Below are 25708 nucleotides of genomic sequence, written 5' to 3' on the forward strand. Positions count from 1 at the left end.
TGTAAAAGCAGAAGTAGCAGAATTAGTAGTAATAGTGGCATAATTTTTACTATTATTATTGTTATTATTATTAGGCGCAATAAACCTGAGTTGGATCATTCAGTGCAAATGGAAATGGAAGCTCGAACCATAATCTGTGAATGATCTATTCCACAAATTATTGCTAATTCTTTTATCTCAGCAAATTCGACCTCAGTTAGGTCACCTGTTCTGTCAGACATCAATTACCCGAAGATGTTGAGCTCAGTAGACTGAGGGGGAAATACGTATTCTTCTCTATCTGAAGATGTTCTTGCTGTAGACGAAAGCTCAGGGGCTGTTTTCTCATGCATTCTTGTGCAAAAAATTTATGTATTTTGCCACGGAGCCATTGTCTTATTCTATTATTTGTTAATATATTATTATTATTTTATTATCACACTGGCCGATTCCCACCAAGGCAGGGTGGCCCGAAAAAGAAAAACTTTCACCATCATTCACTCCATCACTGTCTTGCCAGAAGGGTGCTTTACACTACAGTTTTTAAACTGCAACATTAACACCCCTCCTTCAGAGTGCAGGCACTGTACTTCCCATCTCCAGGACTCAAGTCCGGCCTGCCGGTTTCCCTGAATCCCTTCATAAATGTTACTTTGCTTACACTCCAACAGCACGTCAAGTATTAAAAACCATTTGTCTCCATTCACTCCTATCAAACACGCTCACGCATGCCTGCTGGAAGTCCAAGCCCCTCGCACACAAAACCTCCTTTACCCCCTCCCTCCAACCCTTCCTAGGCCGACCCCTACCCCGCCTTCCTTCCACTACAGACTGATACACTCTTGAAGTCATTCTGTTTCGCTCCATTCTCTCTACATGTCCGAACCACCTCAACAACCCTTCCTCAGCCCTCTGGACAACAGTTTTGGTAATCCCGCACCTCCTCCTAACTTCCAAACTACGAATTCTCTGCATTATATTCACACCACACATTGCCCTCAGACATGACATCTCCACTGCCTCCAGCCTTCTCCTCGCTGCAACATTCATCACCCATGCTTCACACCCATATAAGAGCGTTGGTAAAACTATACTTTCATACATTCCCCTCTTTGCCTCCAAGGACAAAGTTCTTTGTCTCCACAGACTCCTAAGTGCACCACTCACTCTTTTTCCCTCATCAATTCTATGATTCACCTCATCTTTCATAGACCCATCCGCTGACACGTCCACTCCCAAATATCTGAATACATTCACCTCCTCCATACTCTCTCCCTCCAATCTGATATTCAATCTTTCATCACCTAATCTTTTTGTTATCCTCATAACCTTTCTCTTTCCTGTATTCACCTTTAATTTTCTTCTTTTGCACACCCTACCAAATTCATCCACCAATCTCTGCAGCTTCTCTTCAGAATCTCCCAAGAGCACAGTGTCATCAGCAAAGAGCAACTGTGACAACTCCCACTTTGTGTGTGATTCTTTATCTTTTAACTCCACGCCTCTTGCCAAGACCCTCGCATTTACTTCTCTTACAACCCCATCTATAAATATATTAAACAACCACGGTGACATCACACATCCTTGTCTAAGGCCTACTTTTACTGGGAAAAAATTTCCCTCTTTCCTACATACTCTAACTTGAGCCTCACTATCCTCGTAAAAACTCTTCACTGCTTTCAGTAACCTACCTCCTACACCATACACTTGCAACATCTGCCACATTGCCCCCCTATCCACCCTGTCATACGCCTTTTCCAAATCCATAAATGCCACAAAGACCTCTTTAGCCTTATCTATATACTGTTCACTTATATGTTTCACTGTAAACACCTGGTCGACACACCCCCTACCTTTCCTAAAGCCTCCTTGTTCATCTGCTATCCTATTCTCCGTCTTACTCTTAATTCTTTCAATTATAACTCTACCATACACTTTACCAGGTACACTCAACAGACTTATCCCCCTATAATTTTTGCACTCTCTTTTATCCCCTTTGCCTTTATACAAAGGAACTATGCATGCTCTCTGCCAATCCCCAGGTACCTTACCCTCTTCCATACATTTATTAAATAATTGCACCAACCACTCCAAAACTATATCCCAACCTGCTTTTAACATTTCTATCTTTATCCCATCAATCCCGCCTGCCTTACCCCCTTTCATTTTACCTACTGCCTCACGAACTTCCCCCACACTCACAACTGGCTCTTCCTCACTCCTACAAGATGTTATTCCTCCTTGCCCTATACACGAAATCACAGCTTCCCTATCTTCATCAACATTTAACAATTCCTCAAAATATTCCCTCCATCTTCCCAATACCTCTAACTCTCCATTTAATAACTCTCCTCTCCTATTTTTAACTGACGAATCCATTTGTTCTCTAGGCTTCCTTAACTTGTTAATCTCACTCCAAAACTTTTTCTTATTTTCAACAAAATTTGTTGATAACATCTCACCCACTCTCTCATTTGCTCTCTTTTTACATTGCTTCACCACTCTCTTAACCTCTCTCTTTTTCTCCATATACTCTTCCCTCCTTGCATCACTTCTACTTTGTAAAAACTTCTCATATGCTAACTTTTTCTCCCTTACTACTCTCTTTACATCATCATTCCACCAATCGCTCCTCTTCCCTCCTGCACCCACTTTCCTGTAACCACAAACTAATGCTGAACACTCTAACACTACATTTTTAAACCTACCCCATTCCTCTTCGACCCCATTGCCTATGCTCTCATTAGCCCATCTATCCTCCAATAGCTGTTTATATCTTACCCTAACTGCCTCCTCTTTTAGTTTATAAACCTTCACCTCTCTCTTCCCTGATGCTTCTATTCTCCTTGTATCCCATCTACCTTTTACTCTCAGTGTAGCTACAACTAGAAAGTGATCTGATATATCTGTGGCCCCTCTATAAACATGTACATCCTGAAGTCTACTCAACAGTCTTTTATCTACCAATACATAATCCAACAAACTACTGTCATTTCGCCCTACATCATATCGTGTATACTTATTTATCCTCTTTTTCTTAAAATATGTATTACCTATAACTAAACCCCTTTCTATACAAAGTTCAATCAAAGGGCTCCCATTATCATTTACACCTGGCACCCCAAACTTACCTACCACACCCTCTCTAAAAGTTTCTCCTACTTTAGCATTCAGGTCCCCTACCACAATTACTCTCTCACTTGGTTCAAAGGCTCCTATACATTCACTTAACATCTCCCAAAATCTCTCTCTCTCCTCTGCATTCCTTTCTTCTCCAGGTGCATACACGTTTATTATGACCCACTTCTCGCATCCAACCTTTACTTTAATCCACATAATTCTCGAATTGACACATTCATATTCTCTTTTCTCCTTCCATAACTGATCATTTAACATTACTGCTACCCCTTCCTTTGCTCTAACTCTCTCAGATACTCCAGATTTAATCCCATTTATTTCCCCCCACTGAAACTCTCCTACCCACTTCAGCTTTGTTTCGCTTAGAGCCAGGACATCCAACTTCTTTTCATTCATAACATCAGCAATCATCTGTTTCTTGTCATCCGCACTACATCCACGCACATTTAAACAACCCAGTTTTATAAAGTTTTTCTTCTTCTCTTTTTTAGTAAATGTATACAGGAGAAGGGGTTACTAGCCCATTGCTCCCGGCATTTTAGTCGCTTCATACGACACGCATGGCTTACGGAGGAAAGATTCTTTTCCACTTCCCCATGGACAATAGAAGAAATAAAAAGAACAAGAGCTATTTAGAAAAAGGAGAAAAACCTAGATGTATGTATATATATATATGCATGTGCGTGTCTGTGAAGTGTGGCCAAAGTGTAAGTAGGAGTAGCAAGATATCCCTGTTATCTAGCGTGTTTATGAGACAGAAAAAGAAAATGTGAGATATAAAGTCCATTAACTGCTCTAAGGTCTTATGTCTTATGTCTTACGCTACTTGATAAATAAATGTTCAAGAATAATATATATAATGGATAGTTATTTAATATTTTTTACACAAAGTAATAAGTCTTTTCCGATTAAAATATTGTGTATTGGATAGGAAAACTAGGGAGAGGAGGAAGTGATACATTAGATGAGGTGGGTGTATAGAAGATTTGATAAAGAAGAATGGGGTTGTGTGCTCACCTATTTGTACTCTGCTATTTATGGTTGCAGGGTTTGATTCACAGCTCCTGGCCACGGCTCTTCTCTAGTCTCTACTAGGTCCACTGTGTGTGTGTGTGTGTGTGTGTGTGTGTGTGTGTGTGTGTGTGTGTGTGTGTGTGTGTAATCACCTAACTGTGGCTGCAGGGGCCGATTCATAGCTCCTGACCCCGTCTCTTCACTGGGCGCCACTAGGTCTACTCTCTCCCTGCTCCATGAGCTTTATCATACCTCTTCTTAAAGTCATGTATGTTACCCACCTCCACTACATCACTACCCAGACTGTTCCACTTTCTGACAACTCTATGACTGAAGAAATACTTCTTAACATCCCTGTGACTCATCTGAGTCTTCAACTTCCAATGTCTCCGAGTACGAGAAATGTTTGTCTGCGTTTTTATTCTCTCTCTCTCTCTCTCTCTCTCTCTCTCTCTCTCTCTCTCTCTCTCTCTCTCTCTCTCTCTCTCTCTCTCTCTCTCTCTCTCTCTTTCAACATGTAGCTCCAAGGAATGAGTTCAACACTGACTAATGAGGACAATCTTATTTCCCAAAATAAAACCCAAACAATAATGCTCTCCAGTAAGAACTCGTGGAACGATCGCTTTACAAACATTGAATTCAACTAGAACTGTTAGAGGAAGTTGTCTAAATACACAAAAACGTCCTCCCGAGAGCTGGTTGTGATGGGTCAGGTGAATTGAAATCAAACAAGGCATTTTCTTGAGGGGACAGGCGAATCTGGTTTTAGTTCGTGAACTGCGTACTTTTGCCCTGATTATCTATTTCTGTGTTCTTGTGTCTGTCACTCTTTCTTTTTGTACGTCTGTATATCTTTGTCTCTAACTGTATAAAGCACTCTCTCTCTCCATGTCTTTATGTCTGTTAATCTGCATATCATTAAAGTTGTCTATTTCTCTTTCTATCGAGGCCTCTATAATTTTCTCCATTCATCAAGCTTCAGGTATTTACCATCTGACTGCTTGTTTGTTTACCTGCCATTCCGGCTTTGTAATGTTTTATTGTTTTGCTTATCTGTTTAATTGACAGACTCAGTTGCTCCTCCTCGTCTCTCAGTTTGCTTGAAATATACCTGCAGAAGTTTGCCATCTTACATGAAATAGATGTGACCTTAACCTACTCGTTTAAGATGACAAGACCTTTGCTTGTGAATTAGCTCTTGTTCTTATTTAATTTTCTCTGTGGAATTATACCAATTTCATATATCAACATTCCTTCACCAGCTTGAGGATACCATCCTCTCCACCCGTCCCACTGAGGGGAAAATAATTGAGGTTCTTTCTTTATCCTGCACTCTTGAAAGTCTGCACGATGGGACACTAATCGTATTTCTTCGAAATGCGGAGCAATTATCCAGTGTGGGCAGCTGGGCGACGGTGAGAGAGAGAGAGAGAGAGAGAATGTGTGCGTGTGTGTGTGTGTGTGTGTGTGTGTGTGTGTGTGTGTGTGTGTGTGTGTGTGTGTGTGTGTGTGTGTGTGTGTGTGTGTGTGTGTGTGTGTGCAAATGGTGCGTGTAAAGCAAATGGTGCCAAAATCTTCATTAACCTGAGATATATGTTCAATTTATTACCACTAAGAAGTCGAAGCTAAGCACTTACGATTTTTTAATGAATTTATAAGACTTTCAGAACGATTTTGATAATTTAGACATTTCTAGTAAAGTACAGTACCTAAGGATATACAATACGTTAAGTGCCCTTCACGGAGAAAATTTGCGGCTTCACAATAGAAAAATAATTCGTAATTTATTGAAGCTCTGTTTTCCCTAGTCATTTTTATCTTATTTCCGCCAGTTAGCGAAATATTGGTACATTGTTTTATTGAGTACTGGCCGACTGCATCGTGATTTTAAGTCTGGAATTGCTTGCTTGCTTATTTATTTGTTTAAAGAAACCATACCCCGGCCGGGATTGAACCCGCGGTCATAGAGTCTCAAAACTCCATCCCGTCGCGTTAGCCACTAGACCAGCTAGCCACAATAAGATTCATCCAACTAGGTATATTTCTACACCATAGGAAGGTTAGCACAGGCACCTCTGTGGCCACAAATGCAAGTTTTTACAGACGAATCTCCAGCTAGCGTGGCCGTGACGAACTCTAGCTCAGGTCCCTTCACTGCCGTCAACATGACTCACGAAATCGTAATGACACGATTGCAAACAAACCATACCCCGGCCGGGATTGAACCCGCGGTCGTGTCATTACGATTTCGTGAGTCATTTTGCTTAAAGAGTTTGTGTTGCATTGCTGGATTCGTGTGGTGTACCTCAAGACTCAGTTAATTCCTCACTTTAAAATATGCGGTAAGAAAGAACACAAAGGCACAATACCGTGACTGAAACAATACACAAATAACCCGTAGATAGGAGACAGGAACTGTATGACGGCGTTTCGGCCAGACTTGGACCATTTACTAGTCACACTAGCACACGTGTTGGTGTGTAAATACTCAAAGTCGGATCGAAACGTCTTCACACAGTTCCAATCTACTATAAGAGACTAATAATATTCCGGTAATTAATTTTTATAGTGGGCCAGAAGAAGATAAATTATGTAACATCACAGTCACTAGTGAAATGGTTGTGAAGCAGATAGACCGACTGAAGCAAAATAAGTCACCGGGTCCTGATGAGGTTTTTTCAAGGGTTCTAAAGGAATGCAAAATGGAAGTCTGTGAACCATTAACTAATATTTTTAATTTATCTCTTCAAACAGGTATAGTGTCTGATATGTGGAAGATGGCTAATGTAATTCCTATTTTTAAAACAGGGGACAAGTCGTTACCGTCAAATTACCGCCCAATAAGCCTGACCTCAATTGTAGGCAAATTACTAGAGTCAATTATAGCTGAGATTATAAGAAGCCATCTCGATAAGCATAGCTTGATTAATGATACTCAGCATGGATTCACAAGAGGCCGGTCTTGTCTATCTAATTTATTAACTTTCTTCAGTAAAGCTTTTGAGGCTGTTGACCACGATAAAGAATTTGATATTGTTTACTTAGATTTTAGTAAGGCATTTGATAGAGTTCCGCACCAGAGACTGTTGAAGAAAGTAGCAGCTCATGGCATTGGGGGAAGGGTGCTCTCGTGGATCGAATCATGGCTCACAGACAGGAAGCAGAGAGTGTCCATAAATGGGGTTAAATCCGAGTGGGGATCAGTAACAAGTGGCGTTCCACAGGGATCATTCTTGGGCCCGTTGTTGTTTATAATATATATCAATGATCTTGATGAAGGAATTACTAGTGATATGAGCAAATTCGCCGATGACACGAAGATAGGTAGGATAATTGATTCAAACGTAGATGTTAGGGAACTTCAGGAGGATTTAGACAAACTCTACTCTTGGTCAGAAAAGTGGCAGATGCAGTTCAATGTAGATAAATGCAAGGTTCTGAAGCTCGGGAGTGTCCATAACCCTAGCACTTACAAGTTAAATAATGTAGAACTTAGCCATACAGATTGTGAAAAGGACTTGGGGGTTATGGTAAGCAGCAACCTTAAACCAAGACAGCAATGCCTAAGCGTACGTAATAAGGCAAATAGATTACTGGGATTTTTATCAAGAAGTGTAAGCAACAGAAGTCCAGAGGTCATACTGCAGCTTTATACATCATTAGTAAGGCCTCACCTAGATTATGCAGCTCAGTTCTGGTCTCCATACTACAGAATGGACATAAATTCCTTAGAAAACATTCAGCGTAGGATGACTAAATTAATACATAGCATTAGAAATCTTCCTTATGAAGAAAGATTGAAGACTCTCAAGTTACATTCACTTGTTAGACGAAGAATGAGGGGAGACCTGATCGAGGTGTATAAGTGGAAGATAGGTATTAATAAAGGGGATATTAACAAGGTCTTGAGGATTAGTTAGAGGTATGGGTTTAGAAATGATTAATAATGAGTATGGATATATTGACTTATGCTCTGATATTAAGAATCTTAATAGTAACTGTCATGGAGTAACTCTGGGTATTGATAATTTCAGAAATTGTGTAAAAACAAAGATGAATAGGAAAAATGTGCAGAAGAAAAAACATATGATGGTATTTTATGCTAACAGTCGAAGTGCAAGAAATAAAATTAATGAACTACGTTTGGTAGCATGTGCTGGGAACTTTGATATCATTGCATTAACTGAAACGTGGTATGATTTAAAGAGTCGGGATATGACTGCTGAGTGTAATATTCAGGGATTTAAGTTATTCAATGTGGATAGATGTAATGGGAAGGGGGGAGGAGTTGCATTGTATGTTCGAGAAAATATTAATTGTTGCATAAAAAAAGGTATAAAAATAGATGGAGCAGTAACAGAGTCTGTTTGGGTAGAGTTCGTGGAGGGTCAAGAAAAACTAATTCTAGGTGTAATATACCGACCTCCAGGCTTGGATCACGATAGAGGGAGACTTCTTTGGGACGAAATTGTTAGGGCTTCTGGACACAGTAACGTAGTCATAGTAGGGGACTTTAACTTTAGCCAAATTGACTGGAATTCTTTGACAGGTAATCTAGAGTCCAGTGACTTCATGGAAACAGTTCAGGACTGTTTTCTGAAACAGAGTGTAACTGAACCTACCAGGGGTAATAATTTGCTAGACCTAGTCTTGTCAAATAAGGAAACACTAGTGAATAATCTGGAGATCACTGAAGAGCTTGGCGCAAGTGATCACAAATCCATCACCTTTAGCATTAATTGGGAATGCAAGAATAATGATAATACAGTAAAAATCCCCGATTTTCGTTCTGCCGATTATAATGGACTTAGGGAACATCTGTCTAATCTTGATTGGGGATATCTAGCTAATGATTTTATTGACGATAATCATACTTATGAATATGAAGGGATCTGCTTTTATGATTGTTTTCTTAATAATGTACACAGTGCCCAGAGTATATACATTCCCCAGAGAGAAATTAGGTCTAATAATAACGATCCCAAATGGGTTAACAGGAGGTTAAAGCATCTATTAGGGGAGAAAAGGGGAATTTATAGGCGCATTAGAAGAGGAGAGGTTAACCTTACTGACCAATATGTTCAGCTTAAAAGAGAAGTAAAAAAGGCGATTAGAAAGGCTAAACGTGACTATGAAATTAGAGTCGCTAATGAATCAAAGACTAATCCAAAGGGGTTCTTTCAAGTGTATAGGACGAAGGTGAAGGAAAAAGTAGGACCTCTGAAATCTGGGAATGGACAGCTGACGGATAATGAACTGGAAATGTGTTCCTTATTTAATGACTATTTTTTGTCAGTTTTTACACAGGAAGATGTAAATGAGATTCCAATAATTAACAATTATTTAGTTCCTGATGAATTTAAGTTAACTAATATTACTGTCACGAGGGACATGGTTATTAAACAGATAGACAAACTGAAACAAAATAAGTCCCCGGGACCCGATGAGTTGTTTTCAAGGGTACTTAAGGAATGCAAGATGGAGCTTAGTCAGCCATTAACGAGTGTATTCAATGCGTCCATCCTTACCAGTGTTGTGCCAGAGATGTGGAAGATGGCTAATGTGGTTCCTATATTCAAATCAGGGGATAAGTCCACTCCTTCAAATTACCGTCCAATAAGCCTGACATCTATAGTGGGCAAGTTATTAGAATCAATTATAGCTGACATTATCAGAAGTCACCTTGAAGAGCATAACTTGATAAATGAATCTCAGCATGGATTCACGAGAGGTCGTTCCTGCCTGACAAACTTACTGACGTTCTTCAATAGAACATTTGAGGCAGTTGACAGTGATAAGGAATATGATATTGTTTATTTGGATTTTAGTAAAGCCTTCGACAGAGTACCTCACAAGAGACTCTTAAGAAAAGTGGCAGCTCATGGTATAGGAGGTAAAGTTCTAGCATGGATTGAGGCATGGCTTACCAATAGAAAGCAGAGAGTTACCATTAATGGAGTGAAATCTGAATGGGGATTAGTCACTAGTGGCGTTCCACAAGGATCAGTTTTAGGGCCTCTCTTGTTCATAATTTACATTAATGACCTTGATGAAGGGATTACTAGTGACATGAGTAAGTTTGCTGATGATACAAAGATAGGCCGTATAATTCACTCTGAGGAGGATATCAATGAACTCCAGGACGATTTGAACAAATTAATGTCTTGGTCAGAGAAATGGCAGATGAAGTTTAATGTGGATAAGTGTAAGGTACTTGCCCTTGGTAATGAAAATAACCCTCGAAGCTATAATCTAGGTGAAGTAGAGCTTGGTCATACAGAATGTGAAAAAGACTTGGGAGTCATGGTAAGCAGAAATCTAAAGCCAAGACAGCAGTGCCTCAGTGTGCGCAACAAGGCCAACAGATTACTTGGATTTATCTCAAGAAGTATAAGTAACAGAAGTCCAAAAGTTATTTTACAGCTCTATACATCACTAGTGAGGCCTCATTTAGATTATGCTGCTCAGTTTTGGTCCCCTTACTACAGGATGGACATAGACTCATTAGAGAACATACAGAGAAGAATGACTAAAATGATTTACTGTGTAAGGAACCTCCCGTATGAAGATAGACTTAAAGCCTTAAATCTCCACTCTCTGGAGAGGCGTAGAATGAGGGGAGATATCATTGAAGTGTATAAGTGGATGACGGGCATAAACAAGGGAGACATTAATAAAGTACTTAGGGTGTCGAACCAGGTAAGAACCAGGAATAATGGATTTAAGTTGGATAAATTTAGATTTAGAAAGGACATAGGTAAGTACTGGTTTTCTAACAGAGTTGTAGATGCGTGGAACAGTCTTCCCAGTGGGGTGATAGAGGCTAGGACCTTGGGTAGCTTTAAGAAGAGACTGGACAAATATATGAGCGGGAGGGGCTGGGTTTGATTGGTGTTGGGGGGTGCAGGAGTTGTTTCTTGAGTAGCTTTAGGTAGATGTCGTTTTGTTAGGTAAGACACATATGCAACAGTCAGGTATCTTTATTTCGAAACGTTTCGCCTACACAGTAGGCTTCTTCAGTCGAGTACAGAAAACTTGATAGAAGCAGAAGATACTTGAAGACGATGTAATCAGTCCATCACCCTTAAAGTTTTGAGGTGGTCAGTCCCTCAGTCTTTAGAAGAGCATTGTTCCGTTGTCTGAAACAATATGAAGTTGAAGTGACAGGATGGAGCCTTTATATAGTGCAAGGAGGTGAGACGGAGGTTGCTTTGGGAGGGCAGGTCCCTCTCAAACCCAGCCGTTCTCACTAGTAGAGGTCGAAGTTGATGGTCTGTACCAAGATACCCTTGTGTTGCAGTGTCTGACAGAATGAACATTAAAATGGTATAAAATACCGACAGATTGTTAGGTAAGACACATATGCAACAGTCAGGTATCTTTATTTCGAAACGTTTCGCCTACACAGTAGGCTTCTTCAGTCGAGTACAGAAAAGTTGATAGAAGCAGAAGATACTTGAAGACGATGTAATCAGTCCATCACCCTTAAAGTTTTGAGGTGGTCAGTCCCTCAGTCTGGAGAAGAGCATTGTTCCGTTGTCTGAAACAATATGAAGTTGAAGTGACAACTTCGCCTACTGTGTAGGCGAAACGTTTCGAAATAAAGATACCTGACTGTTGCATATGTGTCTTACCTAACAATCTGTCGGTATTTTATACCATTTTAATGTTCATTCTGTCAGACACTGCAACACAAGGGTATCTTGGTACAGACCATCAACTTCGACCTCTACTAGTGAGAACGGCTGGGTTTGAGAGGGACCTGCCCTCCCAAAGCAACCTCCGTCTCACCTCCTTGCACTATATAAAGGCTCCATCCTGTCACTTCAACTTCATATTGTTTCAGACAACGGAACAATGCTCTTCTAAAGACTGAGGGACTGACCACCTCAAAACTTTAAGGGTGATGGACTGATTACATCGTCTTCAAGTATCTTCTGCTTCTATCAAGTTTTCTGTACTCGACTGAAGAAGCCTACTGTGTAGGCGAAACGTTTCGAAATAAAGATACCTGACTGTTGCATATGTGTCTTACCTAACAATCTGTCGGTATTTTATACCATTTTAATGTTCAGATGCCGTTTTGATAAGGACCTGCCTCGTATGGGCCAGTAGGCCTTCTGCAGTGTTCCTACATTCTTATGTTCTTATCTCTCCAAGAGAGAACCCGCAGTAATGGATTTAAGTTGGATAAGTTTAGATTCAGAAAGGACATAGGGAAGTATTGGTTTGGAAATAGGGTAGTTGATGAGTGGAACAGTCTACCTAGTTGGGTTATTGAGGCTAGGACTTTGGGTAGTTTCAAATTTAGGTTGGATAAGTACATGAGTGGGAGGGGTTGGATTTGAGTGGGACTTGCACATCAGAGCTTATTTCTTGGGTAGCATTGAAAATTGGGTAGGTCAAATGTTTGTTAGTGGGATGAATTGTAAAGGACCTGCCTAGTATGGGCCAACAGGCCTGCTGCAGTGTTCCTCCTTTCTTATGTTCTTATGTTAAGAACAAAGGAATGGAGGAACACTGCAGAAGGCCTACTGGCCCATACAAGGCAGGTCCTTATCAAAACGACCTCTACCCAAAGCTACCCAAGAATTTACACACGTATCCAGTGTGCGGGTTGTGCATATGGATAAGGTCGTCCTTACTAGCTACACGTAACTAATACTTTTCACTACATAAACAGAGCTCACAGAAGCCATAGCCACTAAACTGATCACCAGAATGCAATTGAATATTTAACAGATATCCGTTATATCCGACTCATTTTACAAGGCGAGGTTGAGGCCTCAACCATAATGTTATTTTATACACTAGTTCAGGAATTATGTTAAATGGATAAATTAGATTTCTTATTGTAATATTGTTTGGTTAAGAGTTACGTGGGTCAGTTTTATTTATACTGTATTGTAGTTCATCATTTTTTTAGCAGAAAATTTACGTTTTATATGTAACCCAGCTATTCTGTTTGGTAGTTGGTTGGTTTGTTGATTTTTTGGGTAGTGATAGTGCTTGTTACACACACACACGCTCTGTCTGTCTGTCTGTCTGTCTGTCTCTCTCTCCGTGAAACATATGGAACATGAAAGATATGGAGTTAAACGAAACTTTACTCAGACTTCGAAAGACACTCGGCTTTTTCTTTTTACTCTCAACGTACCCTTGACTTTCTTCGCTGCAGACATTCCAGTTTATTTCCACACAAGGAGGAAGGAACTCGCCTCTCTGAAATTTCCTTCGTCACCTGGAAGTGAGAGATGTCGAGGGGCTCTGCCGATAGCGAAGTTACACAGTTATTATTCTCGTATCCATTTACGCTGTGTATTACAGCTCCTGGGAAAAGCAATCTGCCAGAGTTGGTGTGTGATTATCTTATTGTAATTAGGGAAAGAGAGCTTTTCTCTCAGTGTTTCCTTTCCTTTATTACTATTTACTTTATTACTAGTTTTGATCTTACTGTTGTTGCCATTTTTATTTTGGATAATGTTGCTGTTGTTTTTTTTATATAAAATATTATCATTATTACAATTGTGCAAGACAGGTATACAATACCGACAAGATGAAAGTTAAGACACTGGTGCAACATCTGGGTATCTTTATTGTAGACGTTTCGCCATCCAGTGGCTTTATCAATACAGATTCTTGGATATAATAAGAAATACGAAGAACTATATACAAAAGATGAGGTAATCAGTCCCTCAGCCTTGGAGGTGGTGTTTAGAGCACCGTGGTTGTAGAGATTCTCTGCAACCACGGTGCTCTCTTTCATTATTACAATTAACAGGAAAATAAACAGGGTGGACAAGCTCTTATGTGGCATGTCACATAGCAAGCACAAACACAAACACACACACACACACACACACACACACACACACACACACACACACACACACATACACACACACACACCAGCCACACCCACCCACCCACCAGCCACAGGCGGCCAGTGAAGAGGCGGGGTCAGGAGCTGTGAATCGACCCCTGCAACAACAACTAGGTGACTTCACACACACGGTAGCGAAGTCTCTCCTTTCCTGGCAAACACAATTCGTTGAGTACACAAAGCACGAGCATCAACCCGTCCTTCCCACAATCCCCACCATACCCTCCCAACCTCTCTCCAGCCCAAACAACCACAACCACTTCAACAGTTCGTCTTCTAAACCTTGCTGGAATTCCGAGCTCCTGGAGATTCTTTGAAGAAAAAAAAATCCTCTGGATACACTCTTCATTTACAGGCACGGGAAGTAGCTGAGATTGTATCCAGCAAAAGGAAAATTATTATTTTCTTCTGGCTGGCAGTCGAGTTAAATTGGATTTTTAAAGAAACATGTGTTTTTACTGTAAACAGTGCAGAGGGTTAGCGGTTAGGTAATTTGGTTAAAAGCTTAGCAACTCCACGAGGGTTATTAAGGCTGCAATCAGTCAAATGTTGATTAGCTATAGTCTCACGAATATACACTGAGAGGTACACACTTCTAGGTCTATAGGCACAGAGTTACGCCCTTCTCAATGCATATACACAGAGATTCAGACTTCTTGGTCTACATACACTGAGAGAATATACTCCTCTCGGTGCATATACAGTACACAGAGATAAATACCTCTCAGTGTATTTACATAGAGATACACACCACTCAGTGTATATACACCAATTGATCCCTCTCAATGTATATATCCTCTGAGACAATTCCTCACGATACCACAAACTGCGAGCTAGATTTTATTCTGTATGAACACTGAAGTTATGTTTGTTTTCAGTAACACAAATGTCTGAATCCTTGCTTGTGTCACCAACATAAACATTTGTGCATGCTCCGCATGGTATAACACACATCACAGCCTTGGTAGTGAAAACTACATTAATTATATTAAGTTGTGGGTAACCTCATGAATTATTTGCAAAATATTCATACATACGAAAAGATTAAGACGACGTTTCGGTCCGTTTTCGACCACTATCGTCAAAACACATGATGCATGAAAAGTATTCAATACCGACAAGATGAGGAATTAGACATCTGGGCTTCTTTATATATAGAAGCTTTGCCATGACTGAATGGCGAAACGTCTACAAATAAAAACACCCAAAAGTTTCACATGCGTCTAATTCCTAACCTTAAACCATGAGACTCCAATAACTGACAGTTACTGCAGTCTCATGTGTTAGAACTGGACGTTGCATAATACTTGCCTCTCGTATGTATTCAGATAACATTCTGCTGAGGATCTGATTATTATTATTATAATCAAGGGGGAAGCACTAAACCCGTAGGATTATACAGCGCCTATGGGGGGATGGAAGGCATTCAGGCTTAATTCAGGGAACTGGAGCACAGATCCAACTGGAGCACAGATTCAATTCCCTAGATCAAGAGCCCCTCACCAGCGTCAAGGAGCCTTCCTTGAGGGGCTGAGGATCTAAACGAGTGAAAATTTTATTTTTGTACACATCAGCATTTACTTCGGCACACATGTCTAACACCTGCATGAGTTACACCTGTCCATTACATGTGTGCAGGTGGCGTGCCGGACCCATGTTGCTACTCACCTGTGCAACATGTAGATAAAGTTGAACATGCAATTGAGGACAGACATGAAGAGATCCGCAGCGCTCAGATTCATGAGGAAGTAGTTGGTGACCGTGCGCATGCGTCGGTGCGCTGTGGGAGAAAAAAAAACGAAAGTGCATTAATGCGGTGGCAGGTGCGCATGCGTCTGTGAGCTGTGAAAGGCAGAGTGGTGGAAGTGGTTTTAGTGCGGTTTGGTTTGCAATCGCGGAAATGTGCGCTTGAGGAGGCCTCTTGTGCTGTGAGGAAAATGCGTTCTAAATTTTGATATTTTCTGACGTACTGTTTGCGTCTAATTTCTAACTCATCCGAATTTGTACTCGAATTTTAAATATTCTCTATTTCATGTATACTTAATTTACGTCAGATTACATAAGCCTTCGAAACCTTATATAAACACAATTTCCAAAAAAAAAAAAAAAAAAAAATAGGAGCGATGCGTTTGGCGACTAGGTAGCTGCGTTATAAAAACGTAACGGTGAAATTTAAACGCTCGCCACATTTCGCCTGAGAATGGACTTATGAACGGATTAAACCAGTATAATTATGGCTTACATACACTTACACAGAAGCCTGACTACAGTTAAGAGGCGTGACCAAGAGCTAGAGGTCAGTTCAACAAACTTTCTTCCGCTAGTGGGCCTCACCCACATCTGACCATATCTTCACCTGCTTCACTTCTCCGCATCTTCCACTTACTCCAGTACAAAAGCACATCCTCGTGACTCTACGTAATACCCAAATAGCGTGCAGGCGAAACATCTCTCAATAAAGATACCTAGATGTTGCATGTGTTTTATTCCTTCCAACAACAACAACAACATAAAAAAAATACAGGAATACGAAATACTTAAAAAAAAAAAAAAAGTGCTTTGACGGCTTTGGTCACGAGAAGAAAATATTCAACGAAAAGCCAGCTAACTCACCGACAAACGAAAATGAAGATATATTTTTTGTGATCACTCTTGTGTGTAGAGAAGGAGAATAGGGCAGGAAGAGAGAGGGAGAGGGAGAGAGAGAGAGAGAGAGAGTAATGATGGAAGAAGGGAGAGAAAGAGGGAGTAATGATGGAAGGAGAGAAAGAGAGAGAGAGAGAGAGAGAGAGAGAGAGAGAGAGAGAGAGAGAGAGAGAGAGAGAGAGAGAGAGAGAGAGAGAGAGAGAGAGAGAGAGTAATGATGGAAGAAGGGAGAGAGGGAGTAATGATGGAAGGAGAGAGAGAGAGAGAAAGAGAGAGAGAGAGAGAGAGAGAGAGAGAGAGAGAGAGAGAGAGAGAGAGAGAGAGAGAGAGAGAGAGAGAGAGAGAGAGGGAGAGAGAGCTTTCAAATTTGCTGACGGAGCTAACAGCTCTTAGCTTATAAATAAGGTTAGGAACCATAACCTAACCTTGTAAAATACTGTGTAAAACAGAGAGGTAGAAGGCAGCCTGGCTTAAGATAGGAAGGAAAATATGGAGGGAGTTAAAAAGGAAGAGCAAAAAAGAATGGATCGATGAAGGCTTGGAAAGAGACAGAGATTAAAGGGGGAAAGAGACAGAGAAGAGATTAAAAGGGGAAAAGACTTTTGAATTCGTTTAATTGAAACTGAACAGGGAAACCAAAATAGAAGCAAGGAAGCCGGAAAACAATTACATTAAAATGAGAGACATGTAAACAGTGCAAGAGTATTCGCATTATAATCATAACCAAGCTCTAAACCCGTAAGGGACGATATGGTGCTGCAGGGTAGGTTGTGCTAAAAGGCGTAATATGCCTAATCAGAGACCAGAGAGAGTCGAAGAGAAAAAAAATAAGGCAGAGTTAGGAAGGGATGTGAGGAGAGCTAAAGGAAATATAATTAAAGTTGGTGTAATAAATCTGTTGTTGACAAAAGGAAAGGTTAAAGAAGGAGTCTGTGTCAAAGAGGGAGTCTGTGTCAAAGAGGGAGTCTGTGTCAAAGAGGGAGTCTGTGTCAAAGAGGGAGTCTGTGTCAAAGAGGGAGTCTGTGTTGAAGAGGGAGTCTGTGTCAAAGAGGGAGTCTGTGTCAAAGAGGGAGTCTGTGTCAAAGAGGGAGTCTGTGTCAAAGAGGGAGTCTGTGTCAAAGAGGGAGTCTGTGTCGAAGAGGGAGTCTGTGTCAAAGAGGGAGTCTGTGTCAAAGAGGGAGTCTGTGTCAAAGAGGGAGTCTGTGTCAAAGAGGGAGTCTGTGTCAAAGAGGGAGTCTGTGTCGAAGAGGGAGTCTGTGTCAAAGAGGGAGTCTGTGTCAAAGAGGGAGTCTGTGTCAAAGAGGGAGTCTGTGTCAAAGAGGGAGTCTGTGTCAAAGAGGGAGTCTGTGTCAAAGAGGGAGTCTGTGTCAAAGAGGGAGTCTGTGTCAAAGAGGGAGTCTGTGTCAAAGAGGGAGTCTGTGTCAAAGAGGGAGTCTGTGTCAAAGAGGGAGTCTGTGTCGAAGAGGGAGTCTGTGTCAAAGAGGGAGTCTGTGTCAAAGAGGGAGTCTGTGTCAAAGAGGGAGTCTGTGTCAAAGAGGGAGTCTGTGTCAAAGGTGAGGCGGTCAGCCAGGAGGGAAGTGCTAGAGTAGGCAAGTCAGTAACCGTCTCTCACGTCTCACTGCTATATCTATGCTTTTACTGTAATTCTAGAGCCTTGGCTGTTAGAGGTGATCAAGTTCCCAGGACCGAGGCGTCTTCTAGTGTATGCTCAAGTGACCCTTTCAACCAAAGAAGAAGAAGGAAGAAAAGGAAGAAATTAAGATAACTAAAATATTAAGAAATAAATGTAGAATATTGAAACAAAAAAGGAGAATTGAAACAAAAGAATAATGACTTGACTTAAGAAATCGTAATGACACGATTGCAAATAAACCATACCCCCGGCCGGGATTGAACCCGCGGTCATAGAGTCTCAAAACTCCAGCCCGTCGCGCTAACCACTAGACCAGCTAGCCACAATAAGATTCATCCAACTAGGTATATTTCTACACCATAGGAAAGTTAGCACAGGCACCTCTGTGACCACAAATGCAAGTTTTTACAGACGAATCTCCAGCTAGCGTGGCCGTGACGAACTCTAGCTCAAGTCCCTTTACTGCCGTCAACATGACTTAAGAAATCGTAATGACACGATTGCAAATAAAAGTTTTGAGACTCTATGACCGCGGGTTCAATCCCGGCCGGGGGTATGGTTTATTTGCAATCGTGTCATTACGATTTCTTAAGTCATGTTGACGGCAGTAAAGGGACTTGAGCTAGAGTTCGTCACGGCCACGCTAGCTGGAGATTCGTCTGTAAAAACTTGCATTTGTGGTCACAGAGGTGCCTGTGCTAACTTTCCTATGGTGTAGAAATATACCTAGTTGGATGAATCTTATTGTGGCTAGCTGGTCTAGTGGTTAGCGCGACGGGCTGGAGTTTTGAGACTCTATGACCGCGGGTTCAATCCCGGCCGGGGGTATGGTTTAAAAGAATAATTAATGACACAGAAGAAAAGGTGAAACTGATTAAAACAAAGCATAAAAAAGTCACAAGTAAATAAGAGCAAAACAATAAGGACGTAAATAAATCAGAATACAAAGTAAAGAATAAAATTGGAATGACGAAAAACCGGAGACAAAATGTCGAAGGATAAAACAAAAGAATTCTTTAAACTCAAGAACAAACGAGCAAAGGCACAAGAGGCACAAGATGACGAAGCGAGAGAATTTTACCCAAGAAAACCAATTTTTTTCTGCGTTTGTGCTTCCTAGTTGGATATACGCTCACAGTTCAATGCTTCAGAAAATTGAAAGAGAAGACGAATTGCCCGAAATAACAGGAAGCTTCACTTTCAGACCGAGCTGGAAGGTATGTGATGAGGGTCTTAGTTCATGACAACCTGAACTCAAGCTGGAAAAAAATTAAAAGTCACAAATACAGTGACTGGAACAATACACTGATAATCCACACATAGGTCACTGAATCTTGTAACGACGTTCCAGTCCGACCATTAACTAGTTAGGACAAAACTGAATCGTCATTAGTTTTTATTCGTTTATGTTCGGGTATCTTTACACTTTTCATGAGTTCCGAGAGTCTTTCTACTGCCGGAGCCCGGCCATAGGCCAGGCTCGTCTGGTGCTTGGTTTGTATCAGCGTTCATGGTGACAGGTATACCAAAAGAAAATAGCTATCCCTGGCACAAAGGGATATATTAGACGATGAGACATATGCCAGATGTTGAGAGAGATGCTAGACAATGAAGGATGTATCAGACGATAAGAGTGGCATCAACAGTGTGGGCGGCCGATAAGAGAGGCATCAAAAGTGAGGGCGGACGATAAGAGAGGCATCAACAGTGAGAGCAGACGATAAGAGAGGCATCAACAGTGAGAGCGGACGATAAGAGAGGCATCAGCAGTGAGAGCGGACGATAAGAGAGGCATCAGCAGCGAGGGCGGACGATAAGAGAGGCATCAACAGTGAGGGCGGGCGATAAGAGAGGCATCAGCAGTGAGGGCGGACGATAAGAGAGGCATCAGCAGTGAGGGCGGACGATAAGAGAGGCATCAACAGTGAGAGCGGACGATAAGAGAGGCATCAACAGTGAGAGCGGACGATAAGAGAGGCATCAACAGTGAGAGCGGACGATAAGAGAGGCATCAACAGTAAGTGTGGGCGCATCACCATACCTCACTCTCATGAAGGTCTATAACTGACCATAAACATCCCCGCTGTAATGTAAGAGGGCTACAGAGGAATCTTCATTGCCATAACGTTTCACAACAAAATGCCTATATCAGTTACCAAATAATTACCAAACGTGATACCGGTAAAGACTTCTCTGTAATCAGCAGGTATATACCAGTGATTTTCCCAGGAAAATCCCAGATAAACAGTGAGATTTCTGACGATGAGTATCATCCCAGAAATTAAGGACTCTCTGATACAGAGAAGAATATCACAGATGAGGAAAAGACGTCAATATAAATTGGGATGTCACGGATAACGAAGAAAATTCTAAATGAAAAATGGGAAAGAAGAAAGCGAGGAAAATCCCTTTTGCAAAGGGAGATAATTCTGAGTGAAATTTGTAGATCGTTTTAAAAAGTAAAAGGGTTTATGAATTTGTTAGAAAGTGCGTTGAAAAATTTGTTAGAAGGGACGAATGGTGAAGAACTTGACAAAAAGTACGAGGTGTGAAGGGCATATTAGAAAGTGCGGTGAGTGAAGAACATATTAGAAAGTGCGGTGGGTGAAGAACATATTAGAAAGTGCGGTGGGTGAAGAACATATTAGAAAGTGCGGTGGGTGAAGAACATATTAGTGCGGTGGGTGAAGAACATATTAGTGCGGTGGGTGAAGAACATATTAGAAAGTGCGGTGGGTGAAGAACATATTAGTGCGGTGGGTGAAGAACATATTAGTGCGGTGGGTGAAGAACATATTAGAAAGTGCGGTGGGTGAAGAACATATTAGAAAGTGCGGTGGGTGAAGAACATATTAGAAAGTGCGGTGAGTGAAGAACATATTAGAAAGTGCGGTGGGTGAAGAACATATTAGAAAGTGCGGAGGATGAAGAACATATTAGAAAGTGCGGTGGGTGAAGAACATATTAGTGCGGTGGGTGAAGAACATATTAGTGCGGTGGGTGAAGAACATATTAGAAAGTGCGGTGGGTGAAGAACATATTAGAAAGTGCGGTGGGTGAAGAACATATTAGAAAGTGCGGAGGATGAAGAACATATTAGAAAGTGCGGTGGGTGAAGAACGTATTAGAAAGTGTTGGAAGTGAAAAACATATTAGAGAGTAAGAGAGATGAAGAAATATTAAAAGTGTGAGGTATGAAGAACATATTAGAAAGTGCAATGGTGAAGAACATTAGAAAGTGACAAACTTGTGAGAAACGTAGATAAATTTTCATTAAGATTGATGAGTAATAACTGAAGAATGAAAAGTTGTCAATATTAAAAAAAAATGACGAAGGAGGTTATATTACCCAGACAGAACAACAGAACATTAGGAAAAAGGCGTTGCAATAATGGCAACAAGAAGACACGAAGACAGTATACCCAGGCAAGGAACAAACGAAAATGTTCTTATTGCTTAGTGGCTGAAGGCTCAATTTCGAGCCGCAAGAGTCATGCTCACTCTGAACGAGTCGTTGACACGTCCTGTTTCAAATATTTTGAGGACTTTCAGAGGAAGATGAAAATCTCGGGAAATATTTTGAAAAAAAAAACTGAATTTACGTATGGAACAACAATCTAGATTTTTGCACTGAATATATTTTTAAAAATTACTCAAAAAAAAAGGTCAAGAATCTGCTTAATAATTTTTTAATATACCGTCAGTTTCCCAACGAGGCAGAGTGACCAAAAAAGAAAAACGAAAGTTTCTCTTTTGACCTGTAGTAATTTATACAGAAGGGGGTTATTAGCCCCCTTGTTCCCTTTTTAATCTTGTAGCAAATATATGGAGTAGATATTAATTTTTCCGTGTCAGATAGGAAGTCAGATACAGGCAGCCAGATAGACAGGCAGTCAGATAGACAGGCAGTCAGGCAGTCATATAGGCAGTCAGACAGACAGGCAGTCAGGCAGTCAGATAGACAGGCAGTCAGGCAGTCAGATAGGCAAACTAGAGTCTATAAGAATATTACTCCAGACAACATTTCCAAGAAGAGACGATCAACAAAAGATCATCACCTAGGAGTAAATATAAATTATATATTCAAACAGTCATATTGAAAGTGAAAATAAAAAGTTCTTTCTAAGAACATTTCGTCTTGGAAGACGAAGCCTCGCAACAGCTGATTGAGGTCGCGCTGAGGGAACAAAAAATTCTGCTGGAAAAATATCTCTCTCTTTTTTCGAAGTTAAAGAAAGAAAGGGGAGGGGGATGGAGGAAGTTCATTCTTCGGTGATGTGTGAGACGAAGAATGTTGTTTCGTTGTCGTTAGGTGGCCGGAGAAGACCATCACCTGGTGCATTTCTTTCACCTTTACCTTTCACTCATTTTTCCCCACCCACTGATGTACCTCCACCAGCATATCCAGCCATCCATTTATTTATTAATCTGTTTACTCGTGCTCACAGCCAAGAACCTTATGATCGTCCTTTTCATCAACCTGAATGTCCACTTATTCACCAACTTTCATTTTCCAAGAAATAAAAACATAAGAACATAAGAAAGAAGGAACACTGCAGCAGGCCTAGTGGCTCATGCGGGGCAGGTCCATGTCAACCCCCGACTTAGACCAATGGCCCGTCCAGTCAGGTCATTTCCACTTAAGGAGCAGAGCATTTGACCCAGTAACACGAGCTAGAAATCTATGCACTCATTCACCCATTCGTATACCTAAACATTTAACTATTCATCATCCTCCTTATTCACCTTCGTTCTAATTTACCTGCTAATCAACAGACATATCCACCAACTCATCCATTACGTTGTCTATTTGTGTGGCAGTTTCGGAGAGGCGAAGAAGGTTGTGTTAAATTAAGATGGAAGGGAGCAGCAAGTGTAGGTGCAACTGCAAGCGTGGGGGAGGTGGGGAGATGTTTGGAAGTGTGAGGAAGGTGGGGAGATGTTTGGAAGTGTGAGGAAGGTGGGGAGATGTTTGGAAGTGTGAGGAAGGTGGGGAGATGTTTGGAAGTGTGAGGAAGGTGGGGAGATGTTTGGAAGTGTGAGGAAGGTGGGGAGATGTTTGGAAGTGTGAGGAAGGTGGGGAGATGTTTGGAAGTGTGAGGAAGGTGGGGAGATGTTTGGAAGTGTGTGGGAGGTGTGATGATTAGAAGAGAGAGTTTGGGACTAAAAACCGAAACGATACCTATATATATATATATATATATATATATATATATATATATATATATATATATGCAGCATCAAGGACCCCCCCCCCACAACATCCCTATTGATGGGTAACAGTCATGCAGTAATGGGGTTTAAACCTGAATAAAAAAAAACACGTTCCCCGATCTTTTAAATCCTCCTGACACAGTGATACTTTGATTTTTCCGCTCTTTCTCATTTCTTGTTTTTATTCTTTCCACTGCTTCCGGGACATTATTTCAGCAATGTCTATTTTTTGGGACTAGTTCGGCTCCAGATCCCTTGCATCCGAATGACGTACATCAAACAACACTGAATAAAAGTCAGACTGCAAAACAAGCTTCTACTGACTTCATGTTTTCACTCTAACAGAGCTGGACATTTAACTAAAGAAAGTTTGTTCTTCAGCTTGTCTTGTCACCTGGTTCCATACTGTGTATTCGTGTACTATGTATACATTTTAATCTTTTATATTTACCGTCGGGGGAAAAAAAACGAGAGAGAGCTAAGGTTAATGATGTGTGTCGACGAAGACAGTGTCAGTGATACTGGTCTGTAGTTTACCTCCATTTCCTTCTTTTCTTTGTGTGCCTGTGAGTGAGAGAGAGAGAGACCGTATCTGTGTCCGTGTCAGTACTAATGCATTTAGCTGTCTCTTCTAGCTTTCGAGGGACGAGTCATGTATTCTTTATCTTTCAATGGTTAGTTTTATTAAAAAAGGTGAAGTCAGTTTTCTTCCCATTAATTACGTCCAGGAAAAATAAGACATAATTAGTCATCATGAACGCATGATATTGACTATATATATATACATATATATATATAATATATATATATATATATATATATATATATATATATATATAATGTTCCTTGACAATGTGAGTAGTCACCTAAGCGCTTGGAATTTCACTACTCTTTCACAGTGGTTGTTTTGCATATATATATATATATATATATATATGTATATATATATATATATATATATATATATATATATATATATATATATATATACATATATATATATATATATATATATATATATATATATATATATATACATATATATATATATATATATATATATATATATATATATATATATATATATATATATATATTTTTTTTTTATTATCACACTGGCCGATTCCCACCAAGGCAGGGTGGCCCGAAAAAGAAAAACTTTCACCATCATTCACTCCATCACTGTCTTGCCAGAAGGGTGCTTTACACTACAGTTTTTAAACTGCAACATTAACACCCCTCCTTCAGAGTGCAGGCACTGTACTTCCCATCTCCAGGACTCAAGTCCGGCGTGCCGGTTTCCCTGAATCCCTTCATAAATGTTACTTTGCTCACACTCCAACAGCACATCAAGTATTAAAAACCATTTGTCTCCATTCACTCCTATCAAACACGCTCACGCATGCCTGCTGGAAGTCCAAGCCCCTCGCACACAAAACCTCCTTTACCCCCTCCCTCCAACCCTTCCTAGGCCGACCCCTACCCCGCCTTCCTTCCACTACAGACTGATACACTCTTGAAGTCATTCTGTTTCGCTCCATTCTCTCTACATGTCCGAGCCACCTCAACAACCCTTCCTCAGCCCTCTGGACAACAGTTTTGGTAATCCCGCACCTCCTAACTTCCAAACTACGAATTCTCTGCATTATATTCACACCACACATTGCCCTCAGACATGACATCTCCACTGCCTCCAGCCTTCTCCTCGCTGCAACATTCATCACCCACGCTTCACACCCATACAAGAGCGTTGGTAAAACTATACTCTCATACATTCCCCTCTTTGCCTCCAAGGACAAAGTTCTTTGTCTCCACAGACTCCTAAGTGCACCACTCACTCTTTTTCCGTCATCAATTCTATGATTCACCTCATCTTTCATAGACCCTTCCGCTGACACGTTCACTCCCAAATATCTGAATACGTTCACCTCCTCCATACTCTCTCCCTCCAATCTGATATTCAATCTTCCATCACCTAATCTTTTTGTTATCCTCATAACCTTACTCTTTCCTGTATTCACCTTTAATTTTCTTCTTTTGCACACCCTACCAAATTCATCCACCAATCTCTGCAGCTTCTCTTCAGAATCTCCCAAGAGCACAGTGTCATCAGCAAAGAGCAGCCGTGACAACTCCCACTTTGTGTGTGATTCTTTATCTTTTAACTCCACGCCTCTTGCCAAGACCCTCGCATTTACTTC

General features: G+C 40.8%; 1 protein-coding gene across 2 annotated transcripts in view; it reads right to left on the reverse strand.

Annotated features, from left to right (window-relative positions):
* Positions 1-25708, reverse strand: part of LOC128699004 (tachykinin-like peptides receptor 86C) — a 112891-nt gene that overhangs the window by 66248 nt on the left and 20935 nt on the right. For both annotated transcript variants that reach the window (XM_070096879.1, XM_053791522.2), the window contains exon 2: positions 15683-15794. In XM_070096879.1, coding sequence (XP_069952980.1) covers positions 15683-15794 — 112 coding nt within the window. The remainder of the gene's footprint in view (positions 1-15682; positions 15795-25708) is intronic.

Source organism: Cherax quadricarinatus, chromosome 55, assembly GCF_038502225.1.
Source record: "Cherax quadricarinatus isolate ZL_2023a chromosome 55, ASM3850222v1, whole genome shotgun sequence".
NCBI lineage: Eukaryota > Metazoa > Arthropoda > Malacostraca > Decapoda > Parastacidae > Cherax > Cherax quadricarinatus.